This window comes from Harmonia axyridis, chromosome X (assembly GCF_914767665.1).
Source record: "Harmonia axyridis chromosome X, icHarAxyr1.1, whole genome shotgun sequence".
In the NCBI taxonomy this organism is placed as follows: Eukaryota; Metazoa; Arthropoda; class Insecta; order Coleoptera; family Coccinellidae; genus Harmonia; species Harmonia axyridis.
In genome coordinates, this window is record NC_059508.1 from 14,534,993 (window position 1) to 14,558,060 (window position 23,068).

A 23,068-nucleotide genomic window follows, 5' to 3' on the forward strand; every position below is an offset into this window, starting at 1 on the left:
ATGTGGACTGATAATGTTCTTGCTATTCGGAATATAATAGGTCATTTGATATTCTGTTTTCCAGTCTATCGAAAGTAGATAATGCATTGTGATTACTTTTGGAATAATAGAAAAATTGTTGGTCTCCGATTTCGAAAATAACGCTTGCCAAACACATTTCAGTCCATTCTGAGAAACTTTACTTTCGTGTTTGTCACTCCGAAAATCATGTTAACAGACTCTATATCTCTAACAATTCTCATACAAATTTAGCTGCTCTAGCTAAAGTTGTGCGTTGATCCTGCGCAAACGTGATATTCCCGAGATTTGGATATTCGGATCAGTGGTTCTTTCGGATAAACACGTTGCTCATGCGCCAATTTCAAATTTCAATATAAGAAGCGGGAAAACAAAGTGCCCTAAGCGTTGGGAGTCTATTTGAGCACAGTTTTAGTGTCGTAGAATTTGTCATCGGTTGTAGGCTTATACCTGACTCAAAATTGATTTATGCAGCCATTTGGGTTCGTCAATTTTTTTTGCCTCGAACGAATCCAAATGTTTATAATTGGAAATAATAAACCAAAATGTATTTCTACGACAACAACGATCGAGCATTGTCTGTCCCCTTTTTTGCACTGAGTAGTGTATAAAAAAATATTCGAAGTAGTGACTTAGTCAGGTAAACGAAAAATCTTATTATGTATTATGGCCAGGGGTGAATAATTTTCAATTTAACAGAGGGATAATACCCGAGATTACCATTGTGCTCCACCTTTGCTGTTAGGGATTTACTTACTATTCATATTGTCCATCACTAGGGAATCAAATTGATACAAGTTCGGGTTAGGACTTATACACCGCAATTTGTGATCCGCGAAGCGAAAACCGATACGTATATTCTTTTGAAATTCACTGGTGAAGAAAAAGATCAAATGAGATGTCATTTTGGTGGAAAATCACGAAGATACACCGACTGATCTTTCTCAGTTTGTTATGGAATAACGTAATGCTCAACAGAAGGAGAATGATGAGTTCGATGAGAAGATTACTTTGTATTCTCAAAACGAAGAGCCAAAATAAAATTTCACAATTTTTTATTGAATTATAAGCATAAAACAAAGAAAAATTATCATCGAGAACAGATCTCCTTCAGAACGTATTCAATACAATGAGGAAAACACATTTGAAAAATTAATATTTGTTATTCAATTTCCAGACCACTTTCGAACAATAAATAATAAAAGAATAATATAATGTCAAACATTTTCCTGTTTTATCTACCATCATCCAGAATACGCTTTATATATCACAGCAAGGTTTCCTTTTTTTTGAGCACGTTCATGCCGGAAAGAAGTGGTTGTTGAGCTCGTTCATTCCATGATAATGCGGCCTGGAGCTGTCCGCCTCGAAGGACCAAGAATAAAAAGGATCGTTATTCTCCTCTGTGCCGAAGCTTACGAAATTGTTGTTTTGGAAAGCCGAAGGTCCTCTCAAGTTCTCCTCAAGCTCCTCAAGGCTAAATTTCAGCTCCCCTGTACCCGTCCTGTCTGGGAAAATCATCGGCGTCGGTCTGTGATCTGGCGTCGGTCTCTGAAAAACTGTGAGTCCCTTAGGTTGTCTGAGAGGTCTCTCGTTAGCGTCTTCGTTTCTCATTGGGAACCTGAGGGTTCTGGAGGGCCAGGAATTTTGGAAATTCTCGGTCTGATACAGTTCGTTGTTGACTTCGCGGAGGTTATTGGGAAACTTTACTTCTTTTTGTTGACGAACGCCCTGTAGTGCGTCGCCGAAGTCAGGTCTGGTTAGTATGCGTTTTTCAGCGTTTTTGTAATTGTTGTATAGGCCTGGATGGAAATTGATTGGATATTGAGGTCTGTGGAAGAGATATGGTGGCTGATTTTGTTGATATTGAGGGTGGATTCCGTTGAAGAATCTGAAGAAACCGCCGTTGTAGTTGTTGAGATATTCAACAAGTTTTTCCGGGTCTCTTGGGCATTCTGGGTAGGCGTACATGCACGTTCCAGCGTTTCCTTTTGAAGAATATCCTAAAAGTGCTGCTTTTCCGAAAGAGAAGAGAGGGTTTAATTCCATGCCGTTAAATCCAGATAAAATCCTGAAAAAAATGTTTAATTACACTAGATTCCAATTGGGAAAATTTGTATTTGGGTATTGGGATATCAAAATTCTTTCATATCCTCTGTGAGTCTCTCCAACTGGTATACTCGAACAGGGTCTGTCTTTCTGTATAATATGGAAAAAGCTTTCGATATGATTTAGCATATTGGCTATAAGAGGAAGAAACTCGAAGAAAATAGTACACTCATATCTCGCAGTTCAGAGTTAACATGAGAAGCTAAGTCAACAACATGGAACATCAATTCAGGTGTACCCCAAGGATCTGTAATAGGTCACCTACTATTTAATATATTCGTATCAGCTATCCCAGAGACGTAGAGTAAAAAACTCCAGTTTGCAGACGACATTGTCATCTGTTTTTCCAACTGTATATAACTCTAAGTCTAAGAGGACGTGGATGAAGAAGTGGATTCTTTCGAACGTAGTAGAATGAAAATGAGTTCAAATGAGACCTGGTTTGGGAATTTGTACGGGATTTGTTACAAACAATAAGAAGGAAGAGAAACATGGAAAATAATTATACAAAGGCAAAATTGAATGGGGAAAAATTTAGAATGAGATCTTCAAAAACGGATTCTTTAAAAAAAATAATCAAGAGTTAAAGGTATAAGAGCAACCAACAGTTAAGAGATTATCTAAAGATAAAAGTTCATAGGAAAATATTAATAGCGAAATGAGCTTAATATTGGTATGACAAAATAGACCAATCGAAAACCCATACGAATGAAATTGAGTATACCCCGAAAGCAACTGTAGAAGAAACTGGTAAAAATAAGACATTTCGTTCCTCATGACGTGATCATCTAACCAGCTTTCAATTGAAACCAAGAACTTATAATGAAATGAATCAATTTTCCACAAAGATGAATTCCAAATTATCTCGAATCGAAATCGACCTGTATATGATAAATATCATGTTTATATTGTAGCGAGTAAGGTTACTCATTCCGTTACAGTTATGAAGCCGCCTACCACAAATCGCACGTAACACATAGAAAGTACCTAATGTGACTCACCCGACTATTGAATCCATGTTGATATTGAACGGTAACTTGAGGCCGCTTTGTCTTGCTGACAAAGTCCCTGATGTAACTTCGCAAAGTATCCTGGGTACGCAGTGCAATTCGTCATTTCTCGCAATGGAATCTAAGGCTTCCATCAAGGATTCTCTACTTGGAAGGAACGATGACAAATAACCCTTATTGTGCTGAGGTTGATCCAGGTGTGGCCTTGGGTAGCCAAAATGTGGACCAAAGGGCCCGTAACCTGTTGGGTTTTGGCTCAGCTGTGGCCTTGGGTAGTCCAAAGGTGGGCTAAAGGGCCCGTAACCTGTTGGGTTTTGCTGTAATTGTGGTTGGTACGTAGCAAAAAATTGAGAAGGGTTTTGGTTGTAGTTGTGGATACTATTTGGGTGATAGGGATATGGGTGGAATTTATTGTAGTGTCCTGCGTATATTGGGTTGTTGTTTATGTTATTGATGGCTTGGAATCTGTTGATGTGGTGTTGGCCATAAGGAATATTTGTAGATGGGTGTCCTGGGAATATTTGCCTGCTTTGTATGGCGTATTCTGTCAAGTTCCTGCAACAGTAATGTTATGATATCGATTCAAGTTGCTGCTAATGAAAGTATAACTAATTTAGAATATAACACTGGTCAAAAAGTATTTAGGCTGTATTCTGTTCACTGTATGAACTCCTTAGATCATTTATTATTTCTTTTGGAAAATTTTTTGTGGAATTAGAAATGAAAGTCTTGATGGCACCAAATCAGCGAAGCGGAATATTCAAATTTGTCTATTTTGTATGAAATCGATCATTCAGTTTATCGATGAACTTCATTTGAACCAAAAGTTCCAGTGGAAGATTGAAAACTTAAAAACAAAAAAATGTTTCAATCTCTCATTTGTAAAATCCTCAGGAAATTTTACATGAACATATAATTTATAATGTTGGGACTGATTTTCAGTTTTCATTTCAATCAGATGGGCACATTTTCATATATTGAGAAAAATAAATCATTTGTTAAAGTTTTGTCTATCACCTACACAAAAGTGATCTTCAATATTCTCGGCTAAAAATTTAGAGGCCAAACTTACTGACTTAAAAAATTCTTGGTACTGTCATTTACAAAATAATTCGAACAGGATGGCAGTTGGCAGTCTAACCAATTACACGTGTATTATATAGTTTGGCTATTGTTCTAATTGACAACAAGCAAAGCAACATTGCGTGAAATATCCGTTGAATGCTATCCCATACATGAGCACAATATTGACAATAGCAATTTGACCTGAATAAACATCAGGTAATATTTACTCATAACCTCCAGTCAATATCAAGCCACGATTCAACATGGTTTGCTCTATTTGATACTTTTCATGAAGAACAAATAGGATATTTACCAAATGATATTATTTTTATTTTGCGTGATGAACATGAGTTTCTTCGTACCTTGTGCTATTATAGTTTCGGACAACTTTTCCATCATGAAGAAGCTATGTTGGAAACTACATGAAATATACAAGGGAAAAATACTTCGATTCATAATGATAGTCATATCGAATAGGTAGTTGCTTTTCTCATTTTTGTTTACTCACCAGATGGCTCCCAAAGTTTCGTTCTCTTCACTATTCACTACTGCAATGAAAAAAATGAAAAATGTCGTCAAGGATAATCTTTTTGCGGAATCCATATCGTACTACCGTTCAAAATCTTGACTGCAGAACAACTAGCAATGTACAATTCGAAAGAAACATTTCTCTCATGAAGAAAGTACAGTGGGCGATGTGTATTTCCATAGATGTAACCCACGTATTTCGAAAACGTTGGATGTTCTCGTCATTTCTTTTCAAATGGCCCACTTTTTGTTCTAGAAAGTTCGAAGATCTCTTATATTCTATGTGCTGGACCACTCCGTTCATTTACGTTTTCCGCAAATACCATCTCCAATTGAACTAATATTCATATTTTCGCATATTCAGGAATATGAATGTTAGTTCAGTAATTGTTCATAAGAAACTATACACTGTGTCCGTGAAGTATGGAACAAATTCATTTTTAGCTGAACAGACCATTTCAAGAAATAATCCTGAAACACGTCGTTTTTTTATTTTATTTTTCCGTATTTTAAAATAATAATCTAATACACAGGGTGAATTACTTTCGAGTAATGATGTCACCGTCATTTTTTAAATGGAACACTCCCATTTTGTCTCAATTTTCCGATTACTCTAGCTGAACTGATTCCGAAAATGTATCACGTGTTGATTCCAATTGGTACAGGCTGGACAAAAATACAATAGTTTTGTGTGTGCTCATAAAGTAACGCGTAACATTCTCTATTAGTTAAATTAACAATATTATCAAAAATACTTATTGTCTAGCTGCAATTGGTTTGAATGTAACACCCTGTAGTTTGTTACATTTTTAGATTAATAAAAATGTATAAAAATAAGAAATAATTTCTTTCATATTCTGTCTGCTAGACCACAAGTACCAAACATGTTTGGAAACAGCTCATTTTTATTAATCTAAAAATGTAACATACTACTGGGTGCTACATTCAAACCAATTGCCGCTAGGCAATAAGTATTTTTGATACTATTGTTAATTTAACTAATAAAGAATGTTACGCGTGTTGAGCACACACAAAACTACTGTTTTTTTGTCCACCCTGTACCAATTGGAATCAACATGTGATACATTTTTGGAATCAGCTCAGCTAGAGTAATCAAAAGATTGAGACAAAATGGGGGTGTTCCATTCAAGAAAAATGAAGGTGACGTCATTACTCGAAAGCAATTCACCCTGTATATTAGATTATTATTTTAAAATACGGTAAATTAGAATCAAAAATCGACGTGTTTCAAGATTATTTCTTAAAATGGTCTGTTAAACTAAAAATGAATTTGTTCCATGCTTTACAGGCACAGTGTATAACTTAGTATGACTTCTGTTTGTAAATACTTCCTTAAAAACTGGAAATTTTTGGCTTATATCAAGAACTAACAACGTAAATTGGAAAATATATGATACATTTTATTTTATACGACGCAATAATGTAATTATCGAGGTAGGATGCACCTTCTATGCTCGATTCCTATTTTTTATCGAAAATCCTAGAATCTCCGCAGCAGACGATATAATTGTTATCGTTTCAGATTAGAATTTCCTAATAAATGTAAACTACCGTATTAACCTTGATGTGGCGCAATTGAAATGCTGCTCTTGGCCATATTCCCATCAGAAACTATTCCTTCCCTTTAGTTTATCAATTCGTTTGAGTCACCATCGACAACATAATCACGTCGATCTTACGAGCTGTCGTAAGAAAATGAAGAACACCTGCGAATCTTGGCAATAAGCAGAATTGATTTCGGAATCAGATCTATGAGTGTCTTTCTGTAACAAGAGGATTACGAAAGATCGGTGAGATCTTTCGATGAGTTTACTCTGAAAATTGTAGCTCTTGATGTACAGGATGTGTCGATATAACTGAATAGATTTGGGAATGGTTTGACGAAAGCTTCTAAATACCATGAAAATGAAAATGAAATCATCCACCAAATTATGATAATGAAAGATTCATACCAATGATATACTAACTGACGAAAAAACTGCAACACACAGAAGGAGCTGTTTAAATTTAATTTGATTTTTTTTTTGTATAACACAGATAGTAAAGCAAGGGTGAATTATTGGAATTTGGAGAAAAAATCAAAGGATTTACAATTTTTTTCAAAAAATTTGTTAAGAATGTGTTTGTTCACTCCCAAATTTCGTGTTCAAATTTCTAGGAAAAATCGGTGTGCGGTGTCAGAATTGACGACCCTAATTAGCAGAATTCCGAACTCACCCGGAAATTTTTTTGTCGAAAAATGTTTGTAGGTAATAATCTGACATTTTCAAAGAAAAAATAGTGAATTTTCTCGAAGCTGACACTTCTTCTGGACATGAGCTAAAATCAATGGACTAAAACTGAGACACTGAATCCGTTTTTCTGACAGCTCCAACTTTGCAACTTGTCAATACAAATTCCTCAGAATAATGAAAGCTATAGCTTCGAAGGTTTTATCATCCAAGGGTATTACCATCTACATTTTTCACAGTAGATGTTCGAATGCGACAAATGCAAATACAAAATGCATACACATTACATCAGGAGGTCCCCTCCAGAGAGGTTTCAATACCCCAACGGCACTCTAGTTACCTACGATTGAACGATGTTCAATGGAGAAATGTAGGATGCAGATCTGAGAACTCTGCTCCACGTACATCTTCAAACAACAGGGAGGGGAAAATGTAGGTCAGGAACCACATGGCAAATTTACCAAGCCTTAACTTCTCTCTTCTACATTATATATCGTTTCATAAATCTCCCGAAACCCCTTCACTCGAGTTGTATTTCCACGCTGCCTACTTAATTGGAGGAGTTGATCCCTGATAATGGAAAAGAAGGGGTTTCTTTCGGTCCTTTGTTCTGATTGCTGCAGCGAAACACTTCAAATCGGAATATTAAACTATAATCGATATATGGTGTATGTGTTTATTGTTTTCGCTTTTTGCACGCTCGTTTCAGGGTAACAGTAGGTTATCAGTTCGCTCAAATGTTAGTAGTTATGTCCCCAGTTACCCCGCCTCAGTTACGCCTATGGATATAACCATTCTTGAAAAAATTTCATTTTACTGATTTTTTCGAAATTTCGAATTGAATTTCCATGAATTGTTAGCTCTACGGAGGATCGGAAAGCGATATGAAAATGGACGATCTCCAACTAACCGAATTTTCAAAATTATAGGATATCAACTGAAATCTTTAAAAAAAATTGATAATTTTCTCGAGTCTGCCACCTCTCCTTGTGGCAAGATACGGATTTGAAACTTCGATATATTTTAGATAAGAGCATGATTTATAAAAAACGATTCAGTTCGAGGGGACTGTAGTCAATATTTTCGGATATAACCAGTGGCGTAGCTAGAGTGACTCATGGAGGGGTTACCTAACTTTGAAAGAGAACAATTTTAAAAAATAACTTTGTATTTTATTTATATTCACTTTTCTTTTTCTACAGTAAGTATATTAAATAAAATGAGTCCATGTAATATAATAATTTATTCTCAATAAAACTATTTTGTACACCTTCACCTAATCTAAATAAATTAGACATCGGTGAGAAAAGTAGAATGATGAATATGTACAATACGACACTTGGCTTTCTCACACAATAATTCAGATATTAAATGGCTTTGTTCATGATCAGTCACAAATTGACGGAGATACAGGAAAAAATATTAAAAAAATTTCCGAAATATTTGTTGCATGAAAGAATTAACAAGAATTGAATAGATTAGATTTGGTATTAAAACAGATAAATGACTCTTGAAAGTCCAATGCGTTATCACACGCTTGTAACACCATTATAAAAGGACACTAAGGGAGAAGTTTCTTCATTATTGGCTATCAATCAGTACAAGCACGTCCTCTTTTTGCTAGTTGATTACAAAATTTCGGGGAGGCAATGAAATCTCCCAAAAAGACGCTCAAAAGGTAGAATTCCTTGTGGTGTTCCTTCGAAGACTTGTAGTTCCTGAAAAAGAAATTAGTAATGTATTGAGTTTCATTCAAGGTTATTTTATCAAATATGGGAAAATTATCACAAGTAATAATGGGTTTCTACTATTGGTCATGCAAGTTCTTGAGTTGTCCTGCCTATCAAACAGCTCTGAACTTAAGTGTTAAATTATAAATGTTCTTAAGAATTGTCCTATCGTAAACTGTCCTAAACTGAACAACTGAAATCTGGCAGCAGGAAACCACATTTCTTTGCTATCTTATTCCAAAATCTTATTTCATAAACCTTACTATCCTAATATTAACTGTCTTTAACTCAACTATCCTAAACTTAACTTTTCTATTATGTTTTTTCAAACTAATCTAGCTCGATTAAATTTCTAACTTCTGATAGGAAATCATAAAAGAGGACATTTTATGATAAATATTCAAATCCATGTGTTTTTTTTCAAACTGCCAATAGTAATAGTTATAACGTGAAATGTAGGAACTCAAGTTGAAAATAAAAACATTCTGAGTGTAGCATATCTCAAAAAATTGATCTGATGGATGAAATGTGAGGGTTATTTTGTATTCTGCATCCAAAAATAATCCAGAAGCCGTTGAAAAATGTCTGGTGGGCTGTGTAATCCAATGAATATTGTATAAATCTGTGTAGCCACTTGAAGGATCTCTGCCAAGCAGAAGATTCTTCAGATTTTGTCATACTTCGATCCCTGTATGAGTTCATGCTCACTTGTGATGATTGTAGAGAATTCATGCATAATAAATAGATTATGCCGTTTTTAAATAGCTAATCCCTATGCAGGAAGAAGACGCACGCCTCATGATTTGAGAATACCTTAGATTCTCGACTAACTCAACAGTGAAGTCGTTGTCGAAAGTGAATACTGAACAACAGAATCCATCGAGATAATAGAAAACGGGGATTGCATTTTCCATTCGAGTTTATGTTCCATTTCACATAATATAAAATCTCTCGAGAAATAAGATGAAGTGGAGCGATCTGTACAATAACGTTAGTCTTGGGTACTCGAGTATTCGAACATCAAAGTGTTGATGTATTTCTTTCTTTTCTTGGATTTTACGTTCATTCCTAAAATTTCAACTTGAGCAATCTATTTGATCCACAAAACCGTATCAGCATTGGAAAAACAACTTCGTTTAATTTGATTTATACATATTTTGAGAAAATGTGTATATTTGTGTGGCAATAATACCTCGATATCTTTGAATCTGGTTGAACAAACGAATTGGAAAATATACTCTACACCAGATGCAGAATTAGAAAAAAAATTATGATGACAGATGTAATCTGGTACTTCTCTTTGATAAAGAAATCAACCAAGTTTCTTAGAGAATATGACACCAGACCACTGACAACACGAAAATTAATTAATGAGATTTAGATGTATATTCTAACCATTGAATTAATTATAGATATAGAGTTCCCACAGAATGTCGAAAGTTATTTGTTTTCGGATTTCAGCACGATTCCAATTGAACGTTTAATTCCTCTATTCGACCATTCACTCTTTCCACATTTCACTCTGCTGAATTCTTGAGCATTCACAGAATTATAGAGATATGGCCTTTCTCTAATAACTATTCGACACTGGAAATTCTGTAGTTATTTGAAGATACTGTGATGGACAAAGTGTCGATTATTTATTTATTGGAAATCCATAAATTATGGATCGGTTTTTGGAGCAAGTTATTTAATTTTTTAAAAATGGGAGTTCTAGTTTTAATTTTTTTCTTGGATCCAAATATTTAGAGGAGAGTATTTCGACCAGGAAATCTAATAAATTCGTACAAAAAAATAATATTTAGATTGTGTATATTGAATTAAGACGGCACCTTGAAAAGAAGAACAAACTTAAAAACCATGTTCAATTATATTAGGCCAATTGAGAAGTGCCCGGTCTGATGCACAGATGGAGGTGCTAGTATTAAATTCATATGATTTTTAGTTAGTACCCAACTTTACAAGCAACAACTTGTAAATGATTCTGAGCAGTGTTTGAAGCTGTTTAAGTGCAATAAATCTGGATTTTTGCCTCGATATATGTTACAATGGATGAAACGCGGCTCCATCATTTCACTCCGGAGTCCAATCGACAGTCAGCTGCATGGACTGCATACGATGAACCGAATCCAAAGCGAGGAAAAACACAACAGTCAGCTGGCAAGGTTATGGCATCAATATTCTGTACAAGGTATAATATTCATTGATTTCCTCATAAAGGGTCAGACCATCAACAGCGATTATTATACAGCGTTATTGGATCGTTTGAAGGGTAAAACCCTTAAAAACGGCCGCATTTGAAGAAAAAAAGATGCTGTTTCATCAAGACAATGCGCCGTGTCACAAATCAATGAAAACAATGGCAAAATAGCAGAAATTGGGCTTCGAATTGCTTCTGCATGCACCGTATTTGCCAGTTCTGACCCCCAGCGACTTTTTTCTGTTCTCAGAACTCAAAAGAATGCTCGCTGGAAAGAAATTCAGCGCCAGTGGAGAAGTAATCGCCGAAACTGAGGCCTATTTTGAAGCGAAAGACAAATCGTACTACAAAAATGGTATCGAATAGTTGGGAGATCGCTATAATCACTGTATCGCCCTCGAAGGCAACTATGTTGTATAATAAAATTGAATTTTGACAAAAAAAATGTCGTTTGCTATGGTAGACCGGGGACTTTTCAATTGGCCAATTACTACACTTTTCCAAAGTTTACTATTTTCGTGCCCTATTTTGGAAAGAACAAGGATGAGTTGAATGATTTTCATTAATTATACCATAAGCAAATTTTTCCAATTCTGATATTAATCGAATTTTTAATTTATTTGATGCCAAACAGAGTTGGTTTTACCCGAAGGCAAGATTGTGCTCTTCATTTTGGTATATCGCAAACTGCACTTGTACTTTGAAGTGAGTTGAACCTCTGCCAAGAGCTCCACGTCCTTTTATTCGTCCGAAACGCTATTTAGGACAAAACTTAACATAAACTAGAATATTATATCGCACCAATAGATTCGGTATTTCTCTAGATTCCAATATCAAACGTAGCGAATAAAAATAAGAACTATCTGATACTAGAGCTCGTATATTGCGCCATATCTGGCTCTCGTGAATGGCCCCCCTGTATTTATTAGGGGTCATTCGTTCGTTCAACGTTTCCCGGGGATAAGATATTGAATCGAGTCCCGGGATTTCATTCAGCTTTTATTTACCTGAAAATTTCGTCCCAATCAATGACCAATTCCCCGTTGCCTTTTGTTTTTCTTGTCTTCTCGGCGTGATATAAACACACTTTCGTGTAAATACAAACGTTCTCTCCAAGCTCGGAAACTAGACGTTTTTCTGCCTCAATCATATCGATCATGTCGTCGTAGGCGATGGCCTCTCTTTTCGTTCGTCCAACGTAAGTTTCTGAAAAAAAAAGGAAGTTAATGGAAGAATCTGTTGTTGACATGAAACAGTCCTAGGTGGATAGCGTTTGATTCGATGGATGTGAAAATATAAAGGGTGTTTTTTTAGAGCTATAGAACTTTAAATTGCATTAAAACAACGATGGATTATTCGATTGACATGAATTTTATTTATCCGCAAGATAATCCTGTGGCATTACATTTTAAATATGATTTCTGGCATATGACCGCCACGGCTGGCTCGGATGTAGTCCAATCTGGACGTCCAATTTTCGATGACTTTTTCTAACATTTGTGGCCGTATATCGGCAATAACACGGCGAATGTTTGATATTTTCTTCATCGACCAGTTAGCAAGAATTATATGGTGCAATTTTCAGTTTTCCATAATCGAACATATGTTCATCAGGTGTCAGTTCAATATTCGGTAATAGGATCTTTCTAATTTATTATCGATTGATGCGTTAATGATCGGTATCCCTCTCTTCTCTTCACCATAGTAACTAAGGTGGTAACTATGGTGACGGAAAGATGGGGTACCGAATATCTACTTATTTATCGATAAAACATTAGTAAGATCCCACCAATTATTTGTGAAACCCTCAAAGATGTTTAGTTGCTATAGAATTTTCTTTGAATCAGAATAAATTCAAGGAGGCTCAACGTTAGAACGTTTTTTTTTTCGAGAATGCTTTGGCACACCAGCAATTTCAGAAACTTCGATGACATATCAGATAAATTCAAAAATACGAGATTTTCGTGAATCAATCAGTTTTTCTTCAGTTGGTTATTTCCAAGGTATTTTATGTACATTTTACAAGTAACCTGCAATTGAAATTATCATATATTTCATCCAATGGTGTTGACGAGATTGAAATATGTTCTTTATTTTAGATTTATGATGTCTCGATAGTCAATTGCTAGTTGTGATGATGAAGATAAGTTTTTTACAACTTTTTGTAATTTTCAGTTGCCCTGAAGAAGGACAAGTTATTGTCTGAAACAATAAAGAGCTAAAATTGTTCAAGTTTGTCTACATACCCGATAACCTTTCTGTTTTAAATTATAAATTGTTAGTCGAGATTTACAAGTAGTTTAAACTAACTCTGGCAACATGAGGTCGGGCATTATCTTGCTGAAATATTGGATTTTCGAGACGGTTAAGGTAAGGGAAAACATATTGCTCGACTATTTCTTGAAGGTAACGCAGTGCAGACTTAGGGTTGCCAGATGTCCGGTTTTCGACCGGACAGTCCGGTTTCTTTCATGTTTGTCGGTTCGAAAAAATCTGGGTGAACCGGACAGAAGATTGTCCGGTTTTTAAATTTCGCGCAATATCTGGCGCGACCGCGCAATATCTAGCGCAACCGCGTGACAACCAACAGTATTGTTTGTAGTTACGTAGATAGATATTGCTCATGTCAATGTTATGGGAAATCTATGGACTGACGAGAGAAATCGTCTCGACGTAAACACTGTAAAATATGAATTGTGTGTTTATGTCAATATGAATGCTAGTTGCACGGAATTTAAGGATGCTATGTCAAGCAATAAATCTTTGTTGAAAGCAGTCTCGTCAAATGCTAAGTATATAAAGAAGTAGACTGTAAGCTTTTCGTAATTTTTTGTTATATTTGTAATTTGTAATATGAACTAATAAAAAATAAAAATTTGTCCGGTTTTTTCCTCATATACATCTGGCAACCCTACGCAGACTAACTGACAAACAGTTAGTATACATACATGACACGAATCTAGGGATATTCTCTTTTCTGATGAGATAAAAGAATGATCCAAATTTTTTGCCCGAAAGATGGAAGAAAATAGAGGACAGCGATTGGCAATACTCTGAATCATAAAGAACTCAAATTTATTCGGCAGCTTGAAAAGTCACATTGTGCATGGTGAATCTGGCGAATAGGAGTCCGACAACTTAACAAAAAATGAATTATAATAATTTCCCGGAACTTTTCGATCCTAGCTTGTATAGGTACTCTATATTTTAGAATTTTCTAAGTATTCGGTTCCTCTTCATACAATAAAACAAAGAGACCTTCTTTTTTTCAAATTCTCCTTCAGCTATTACTCAGAACACTTTCGACTTATCGCAATCTCATGCTATTTCCAACAACCCATAATTTCAGTTTGCACGCAAGCGACTAGCTTTGAACAATGATAATATTATCAAAATGAGTACAAATTAATTTTACCGAACCTCGCAATTTTCCAGGATTCATGGTAGTTTTGAAATTTTATCAATTAATTCCTGGTATTATTATATTTAGCTAATTCTAGGCGACTAGCCTTTATTTCACAATAAAAATTGTTAACTTTCCGTGATAGTAAATGTGGAGGTTGATTCAGAGAAGAGATAACAAATATGCAAAGAAACCGACGAGCTTAATCTGTAGTGGATAAAATGTTATTGCACTTGTGTTGTTACAAGAGGAAATTTTTGAAATGGTGAAATATTTCTCCACAAGATTTTCTTTCCCTTCAAAAAGTGGACCTATGATGATGCAATTCCATGGGTAAAATATCACATAAGATATTCGATGAAACCATAGATTGAAACATGCATTTTGCAGAAAGATAACTACTTCACCTATTCAACTCAATGTCAAAAACAAGAAGAAATTTTTCAATGTCAATATTGTAAGAAATAATAGGTGCGCCTATTACCTATGTCGTTCAAAAATTTTTAACACTCTTAAATAATCGTATATGATGTTTAAAAATCGATAATCAAACTTTCACGTTCTCAGTCGATCGAAGGTTAATCATTTTGTAACAGGAATTCAAATGAACTTTCTAAAAATAGTCGAATGAATTATTCTAATTAACATATGCAAAAAACTGTGACAATATTTCACCACCAATACTTGGCAGATGTCACATACATTGAGAATACAAGTTAATCAGCCCAAATTCGGAAATTTTCTACATTTTCTACTCGATTATTCAGAATTTTGCTTGACAGAATATACGTTTCTAAATATGTTACCTAGCTTGCTTAACATTAACATTTTCTACTTGATAACTCAGAATTTTTCTATTTGGAATTCACATTGGAAAATATGTTACGTAGCTTGCTTTCTTTTTGACAACTAAGAATTGTCGAATCAGAACTTTGCAGCTTGCTGAAAATTCTACAATTCGTCTTGGTCACTTTTTGTCAGAGTTTGCTGGTGAAATGAGAGTATGTTACATATCTAGCTAAAATTCTTCATTTTTTTCTTGGTAATTCAGAATTTGTTTGTTCAGAAGTCGCGAAGCTTGCTGAATATATTAAACTTTTTATTTGATCACCCAAAATCGTTCTAGCCAGAATTTATGTCGTATGTGACATATTTCGTGGAAATTCTATATTTTACTCGATAATTCAAAAGTTTTCTAGTCAGAATTTAGGTTATAAAATATGTTACGTAGCTTGCTAAAAATTCAGAATTTTTCGTCAGAATTTACGTTGCAAAACATATTACGTAGCTTGCTCATATTCCGAATTGCTTCCACGAAATCTCTTAATCTTCTTTTCTGTTATGCACATGAAGTAACGGAACTATTTATATGTTGTGGAAGTGAAATTATTAAGTTCATAAACAATAGCTTTTCACTTGCGCATTTAATAACTACCGTACTTATACATAATAATTATTTAAGACGAGCTAATGTAGAGGAACAGAAGATTTGAATGTTTTCACTCAGAGAACAAAATAAATTGAGCATCAAAAAAGTTGTAATTAAAAATTCTGCATACAAGATTTTATTTATTTCCACGACAAATCTCAAAAAATGGAAAAGGAATCTCATCTGATATTCAAAATTTTATAACTAAACAGTTGTGATTGAAAAAAATTATTCATCGATATTGAATTACACTTTCTAAATTCATGTGAAGTTTTGAATTATTGCAAAAAAAAATATGCGGTGTAGTAAAAAATATTTGAAGTAAGCAAGCAAAGTTTTTCTGTAGAAATTTCAAGAAAGAAAAGTGTTATATTACAGTTTTTCCTTGAATGATTCCCAGGGTTCAATACTGGAAATATTGAACCAAAATTTACCTTTCAAGGAAAGTTATGTTTTGACATGAATTTTGTGAATTCAAATTTTATGTAGATCTATACAAAGAATTTTGTATTTGGATTTTTGATACTTCAACTAATTTCTGAATGAATTCTTGAATGAAAAAGATCTTTAAAGTTATACCTCCACAACAATGTGGGATAGAACATTGACTTTAAAAAACTATTTTCGAAAATGGAGTTTTTTCGAATTTGATATATTTTTCTTCAACCTTCGAAATTCAGGGATAGAACACTCAATCTGCGAAGATCATCGCATGGCTACTGAAGGATTATTATGCAATGGTTGTAAATCAACAATTACAACTGTACACACGAGCATATAATGAGAAATAACGAAGATTAAATAAATATTGGACATAATTAATGAAGAAAACTGCCGTTAGTTCGTGTTTAAAAATCGATTAATGATAGCATTTGCATCGGTGCATTAGCCTATTGCGTAAAGGGGTCAAATTCGTCTGAAGTTTATCTGTGAACTTGCAATTAGGTGCTATTAGACTCATTTTGCGTGAGTCCGTGGTCTCCAATATGTAGGTTCTAATCAAGCGAGATTTTTGCATTCTGCCAACAATTTCCCAGAATGAAATATTAATTGGCTACAGTTATTCATTTCCTGATGGTTATTCGTGCTCCCTGTATATCTTCTCAATCAAACTGATGCTCGAATTGATAAAACTATACGTATGCAATACAATGTCAATTATGTATTCACTACTGAATTCATTCTTCGAAAGACAAATATTACTTTCTGCCATGTATATACTTTCTACTAACGTTATTTTTTAATATCTTTTGTTAATGCGATACTCAATAAACTACAGTTCATAAATATCTGTGAGCAATGTATTTAGATTTCTTAGACAACAGCAGTTATAAAAAATTGGAATATTCTGGGTTCTTCTGATTGCTATGGGTTGTGGTGTTGAATTTTACAATTACATCTAAAAACGTTGCTTATTTGAGAATCACAGAAATCAGTCTGGTCGTTTTTTTCACAGGGTGTTACCAAATAAGTGAGTAAGTCTTTAGGGGATGAATCCTTATCGAAAATTAAGAGGAACTTTGTAAATAAAAGATCTTGATTACATCAAAATAAGACAATATTCATAGATAGCCTTTTCATCAATAAAACAGACAAGCCAATAAAACACAAAATGCCATTCCTTCAACTCAAATCTCTGACCTTTTTTTTTGGAAGAGTGTGAGTTTCAAGGAAATGACTAAAAGCTTGTGTTTTTATGAAGGAAACCCTTTAATTTTCGGTAGGGATTGATTCCCTAAAAACTTCCACACTTATTTGGTAATACCCTGTTATAATATTGCAATGAACAGATTATAAAATTTGTATTTTTCTAAATAATTCAGTATTCTTTCTTTATGGGCAAAAAATTTTCAGATATTTCATTGGCAAAAAATACTTATGTCACCGGAGCTTGGAATAGAAGATACCTATCTAACTTTCAGATATATTTTATGTGTAATTTCAATTGATATTTTTTATTTCAATCAGAAAAACTTGATGAACGACTGATTATCAGAAAATATATTGATTTATAGGGATTCAATTCTTTCAATCTGAAGGTTATAAATGTAGGTATGCATTTTATTAGTATTCAATGATTTATCCGCATATAATTGCGCAATGCGATATATGATAATTATTTGAAAGCATTTATTGCTGTCACCATGAATCTAAAATTTTCAAACGCAAAGGCCCTAACCCTAACTGGGCCAAAGTAGTGAATTATTGACAATTCTGCGATATAAAATCAATAACAACCCATTGAGTTAATGACGAAAGATAGCAAGTAACTTACTGGGATTCACAGTATAGGCCAACTTCTTAACAAAATTGGAAATTCTGACGGCTAATATAATGAAAGGGAATCCAACCAGTTCAACAGGAAGTTCAAACGCTGGCTCTTGTGCTTCAACCCCGCTGGGATAGTTCGTGACAAGAAGATTCACCTGTAACACCACGAACAACCAAAATAACGATTTTAACAATTGCATTATGCCCCGTTACAGTACTCAAGACGTACACACAGGTTTGACTACTAATGAAGTTCAGCATCTGTTAAAACATAAAACTTTTATCGGGTGAAAGTGACCACCACTCCCATTTACCATGGCACGTATACCTGCCTTCGGTGTGTGTTTCTTCAGTTTGATGAAATTGAAAGTCGTATAAGAGATACCATACTTCTAGAGACCCGGATGACAAGGCCGCAGACTGGTGCCGAATTCTAATGCACCATCAGGTTACACAATATAGCTACTTACCTTATTTCGTAACAGCGTATCGATTATGCTCGAGAAGATCAATAGCTTCATCTTCACTCTCTACCTGAAACGTGTTGATGCGGAACAATCCGAAGGGGAAGGACCAGAGAAGTGAAGATCGTGCGAATCTTATTGGCGGAGATGAAAAAAAAGACAAGGAAGAGATAATAAAGACCTCCAATGGGACTGAAGGAATGCAAGCTTTGAAAAGTATGAAAATAGTAGGTCCAACATTGAATTGAAGGTTAAAAGCGCTGCCATTTTACACAAATGGTCATTGTTAGGTCCCTTTCTTCTTAGAAAATTATTGAGAATTAGAGAACCGAAGTGAAGTCATGAAGATATGGCAAAATATTTGAAACAGTCATTTTTCAGAAACATCCTGTAACTGATGTCCTTGATATTATATTATTCAAATTTAATCTCTGATTTATTTCGAAAAAAGAAATCAGGGGTCCATGAATATTTTTTCTATGAGTCTTATAGTTTTTGAAGTCAATGCTTTCTGGTCTCTATGTTTTCAAAGTTCGCTTCTTATTAATCATCATGGAATATAATTACTCAATTAATCTGTAAAATGCATTGCCTTGCCATCATTAACTTACGCGATACTTTCAACACAATTTCATAACTTTTTGAGGACAATTTTGTAATAATGTGTAATCTTTACTTGCATTTAACACTATTTTGACAACATCATAGATAATAGTGTAGTTACTTCGTTCTTCAATATGCTGTGATCTCAAAGTAAAGGGTGTTTTTTTCGAGGTATATAACTTTAAGTTGGCATTACTGTTCAAGATGGCGACCGATTTAACAGCTGTCAAGTGATTTATTCTCAGTTTGGTTTGGCAATTCATCATGAATAGACTCAAGCCTGAACAACGCTTGCAAATAGTGCAATTTTATTTCGAAAATAATGGTTCTGTGCGGAATACGTATCGCGCACTACGTCCATTTTATTTTGTTTAGCGATGAAGCGCACTTCTGGTTGAATGGCTTCGTCAACAAACAAAACAGCCGCATTTGGAGTGAAGCTAATCCTCAAGTGTATGTAGAAACACCGTTACATTCAGAAATACTGACTGTTTGGTGCGCTTTATGGGCTGGTGGAATCATTGGTCCGTACTTCTTCAAAAACGATGATGGCCAGAACGTTACAGTCAATGGTGATCGGTATAGAGCCATGATTACTAACTTTTTCATTCCTGAATTGAACAACCATGATGTCCAGGAGCTGTGGTTCCAACAAGACGGCGCAACATGTCACACAGCTCGTGCCACAATCGATTTATTGAAATAGACGTTTGGTGACCGCCTAATTTCACGTTTTGGACCTGTGAATTGGCCTCCAAGATCTTGTGATTTAACACCGCTAGACTACTTTCTGGGGGGCTATGTAAAGTCATTGGTCTATGCGGATAAGCCACAAACCCTTGACCAACATTCGCCGTATTATTGCCGATATACGGCCACAAATGTTGGAAAAAGTCATCGAAAATTGGACGTCCAGATCGGACTACATCCGAGCCAGCCGTGGCGGTCATATGCCAGAAATCATATTTAATATGTACTACCACAAGATTATCTTGCGGATAAATAAAATTCATGTCAATCGAACAATCCATCGTTGTTTTATTGCAATTTGAAGTTCTATAGCCCTAAAAAAACACCCTTTATTTCATATGCAGTTATATATTTGAATGAATATCAAAAATTTAATTATTATTTTCTTGATTCCTGGCTTTTGAAGTTATTTTCATTGATGTTGGTTTTTGTGTGTGCAAACAAATCAACCCATCGCTGTGTTGATCTCGAAGAGTATCGTATTTCTCCTGTACGGAGAGAAAAATAACTAAATGGCTTAGATTGCAACAGGAGGCGATATAAATGCAAATATATGGAAACAGAAGATAAGTTTGAGAGAGTATTGTAGCAGTTATGTAAAATTACTTTCGAGATTCTTTGTTCAGATGTCATAAAATAATTATTTTACTACGTAGGGGACAAGGTGAATTGCTAGAGCGTTTAATATTCTGAAATATCGGCCATAATTGTCATTACCAGGGTTCCAGCAATATATGCCTCGACTGTCCAGCAAGAGTCTATCTGCTGCCGACGCATTTTGTCTCGTATATTCGAGATAATAGGGGGTAATACGAAGATGATTGTTCGTTTTTCTCATGGTCTCTTTGTGGCAAATCGGACCGCCTCTATAATGCCATATAGCAAAGTTTTTAATCGATCATCATTTAGTCCAAACGGAGTCTTCCTCAACCATAATTTAAAGAAAATTCGACATCTTATTAGCCTGCTAGGGTTATATGGATCATTATCAGATGATTTATGATTCTAGCCTGTTCAAGTTCGCATTCCAGGATATTTCAACAATGTTTCAATCAAATTGTTCATTCTGGATAAATCTGAATGAAGCTTCATATACAGGGTGTTTCCTAAACATGCGGCAAAAATTCAGGGGGTTGTTCCTTGGACTATTTTAAGCATGTTTTGTCCTTGGATGATTTTTGAAAAACCTCTTTGTTTCGAAGATACAGGGCGAACAACATTTTTCATATTTTTAAAATTAATAATAGTTTAAATAAAAATGCGTACCGCACTGTGTTTACTAAGTAGGTACAATTTATTTTTAAATTTGTTTAACAACATTCCAATTTCTAAAAACGGCCAGTTTTTTGACTAAAAATTGCTAATACATCACAAAACGAATTCAAATGAAAACCGTGTTTAATCTGTATTCCTTTACCATCTGCACTTATCAATTTTTAGTCAAAAAACTGGCCGTTTTTAGTAATTGGAATGTTGTTAAACAAATTTAAAAATAAATTGTACCTACTTAGTAAACACAGTGCGGTACGCATTTTTATTTAAACTATTATTAATTTTAAAAATATGAAAAATGTTGTTCGCCCTGTATCTTCGAAACAAAGAGGTTTTTCAAAAATCACCCAAGGACAAAACATGCTTAAAATAGTCCAAGGAACAACCCCCTGAATTTTTGCCGCATGTTTAGGAAACACCCTGTATACACTAAACAGACCATTTTAAGAAATAATCCTGAAACACATCGATTTTTCATTTAAATTTACCGTATTTCAAAATAATAATCTAATATACAGGGTGAATTACTTTCGAGTAATGACGTCACTGTCATTTTTTTTTAAAGGAACACTCCCATTTTGTCCCATTTTTTCGATCACATGATCACAAAATGAAATTTTGTCACAAAGGATGCTGTTGAGGCGACACCAGCTTCTCCTGTGTAGAGGTTAACTCTCATCTCTGTTTACCAAGAGAAGATAAAAAATCCACAAAAGACTGAACAACAATTTTGTAGGTGATGTCTATATCAAAAGCACAGAATCACACACAAAACCACAGAAAAGTGATTAATTAACTGAAACCAATTAATGGATTGAGTATATAATGTAACATGAAACATCCTTAAGATAGTCTCAGTTACTGCTGATGATTTGAAATTTTCAACAATAATTTTTCAACCTATTTGTTCAAACCGGATTCATTTTTGAACATTCTATAAAACGGATAAAACTGCATCCAAATAAAATGAAGTCATTTATCCGCATCGCAATTATTCAATCTTTATTACCCCAAACAAAAAATAAAAGCTATAAAGACATTTATAAGTTATGAGTCGTAATAATAAAACTCCAAAAGATATTATTCAAGTATCATTATGTTAACTGGAGAACACCCCTATATTTGGATGCATGCACTAAATATAAACATATTTCATTTCAACAGTAGTTATTTTTCAAAGGAGTTATACTCCCGTGGGTTATTCCTATATAGGAGAACATGGAATTGCCTGTTTCTAAAGAGGTGTTTGTAAATGAGCGGTTTTACGATCTGATCCAACTAGCTAGAGCAACAAAGAAGCGATAGAGGGACATTCCTACACAATGCCGTTCTGCAGAATGAAAATGTGGATATTTTTAGTGTTACCGTTGTAATCGATATATCTCTAGCTTCTTAGCCCAACCGTTTTTCATCAATCTTGTCATGGAGGTCGCAAAACCATAATACCGAAGTGTCCCGTGGTTCCGATAATGAATCTTTGTAATCGTTAGAGGCCAAGAAAATCTAGAATCGTACTGACCAGAATATAATAACTATAAAACTGTTATACATAGAAATTTAGATACATTGTCTAAAACAGGAGAAGTATTAAACGTCAAAAGCTACAGAACGCATATAAATCAAATAATAATAGCTGTTGCTATGCTAATTAGGTCTTTACAGCTAAGCATTCTGTTTCGTAAAAATAAAATAATTTTCGAAATTTTGTAATGAAAAGTTTTGGAATAAAATAGAATGGTACATCAATATGGCCAAAAATTGTTATTTTGTTATACACTGTGTCCGTAAAGTATGGAACAAATTCAGCGCTTTATGGGCTGGTGGAATCATTGGTCCGAACTTTTTCAAAAACGATGATGGCCAGAACGTTACAGTCAATGGTGATCGGTATAGAGCCATGATTACTAACCTTTTCATTCCTGAATTGAACAACCATGATGTCCAGGAGCTGTGGTTCCAACAAG

General features: G+C 34.5%; 2 protein-coding genes across 3 annotated transcripts; both read right to left on the reverse strand.

The window, feature by feature from the left end:
• Positions 1–1,165: 1,165 nt before the first annotated feature.
• LOC123686238 lies at positions 1,166–4,981 on the reverse strand. Its single transcript, XM_045626255.1, has 3 exons — positions 4,711–4,981; positions 3,129–3,692; positions 1,166–2,089 (listed from the first exon to the last, which is right to left on the reverse strand). The coding sequence occupies exons 1-3, from the start codon at positions 4,803–4,805 to the stop codon at positions 1,318–1,320; spliced, it is 1,431 nt and encodes a 476-aa protein (XP_045482211.1). The 5' UTR covers positions 4,806–4,981; the 3' UTR covers positions 1,166–1,317.
• A 3,229-nt stretch (positions 4,982–8,210) lies between these two features.
• On the reverse strand, positions 8,211–18,291 carry LOC123686239. Of its 2 annotated transcripts, none has more exons than XM_045626257.1 (3): positions 18,020–18,291; positions 11,927–12,118; positions 8,211–8,707 (listed from the first exon to the last, which is right to left on the reverse strand). In XM_045626257.1, the coding sequence occupies exons 1-3, from the start codon at positions 18,213–18,215 to the stop codon at positions 8,574–8,576; spliced, it is 522 nt and encodes a 173-aa protein (XP_045482213.1). In that variant the 5' UTR covers positions 18,216–18,291; the 3' UTR covers positions 8,211–8,573. The 2 variants fall into 2 exon arrangements, with proteins under 2 accessions (XP_045482213.1, XP_045482212.1); XM_045626256.1 differs by having other exon boundaries at positions 8,211–8,700; positions 11,920–12,118; positions 18,020–18,285.
• Positions 18,292–23,068: the final 4,777 nt, after the last annotated feature.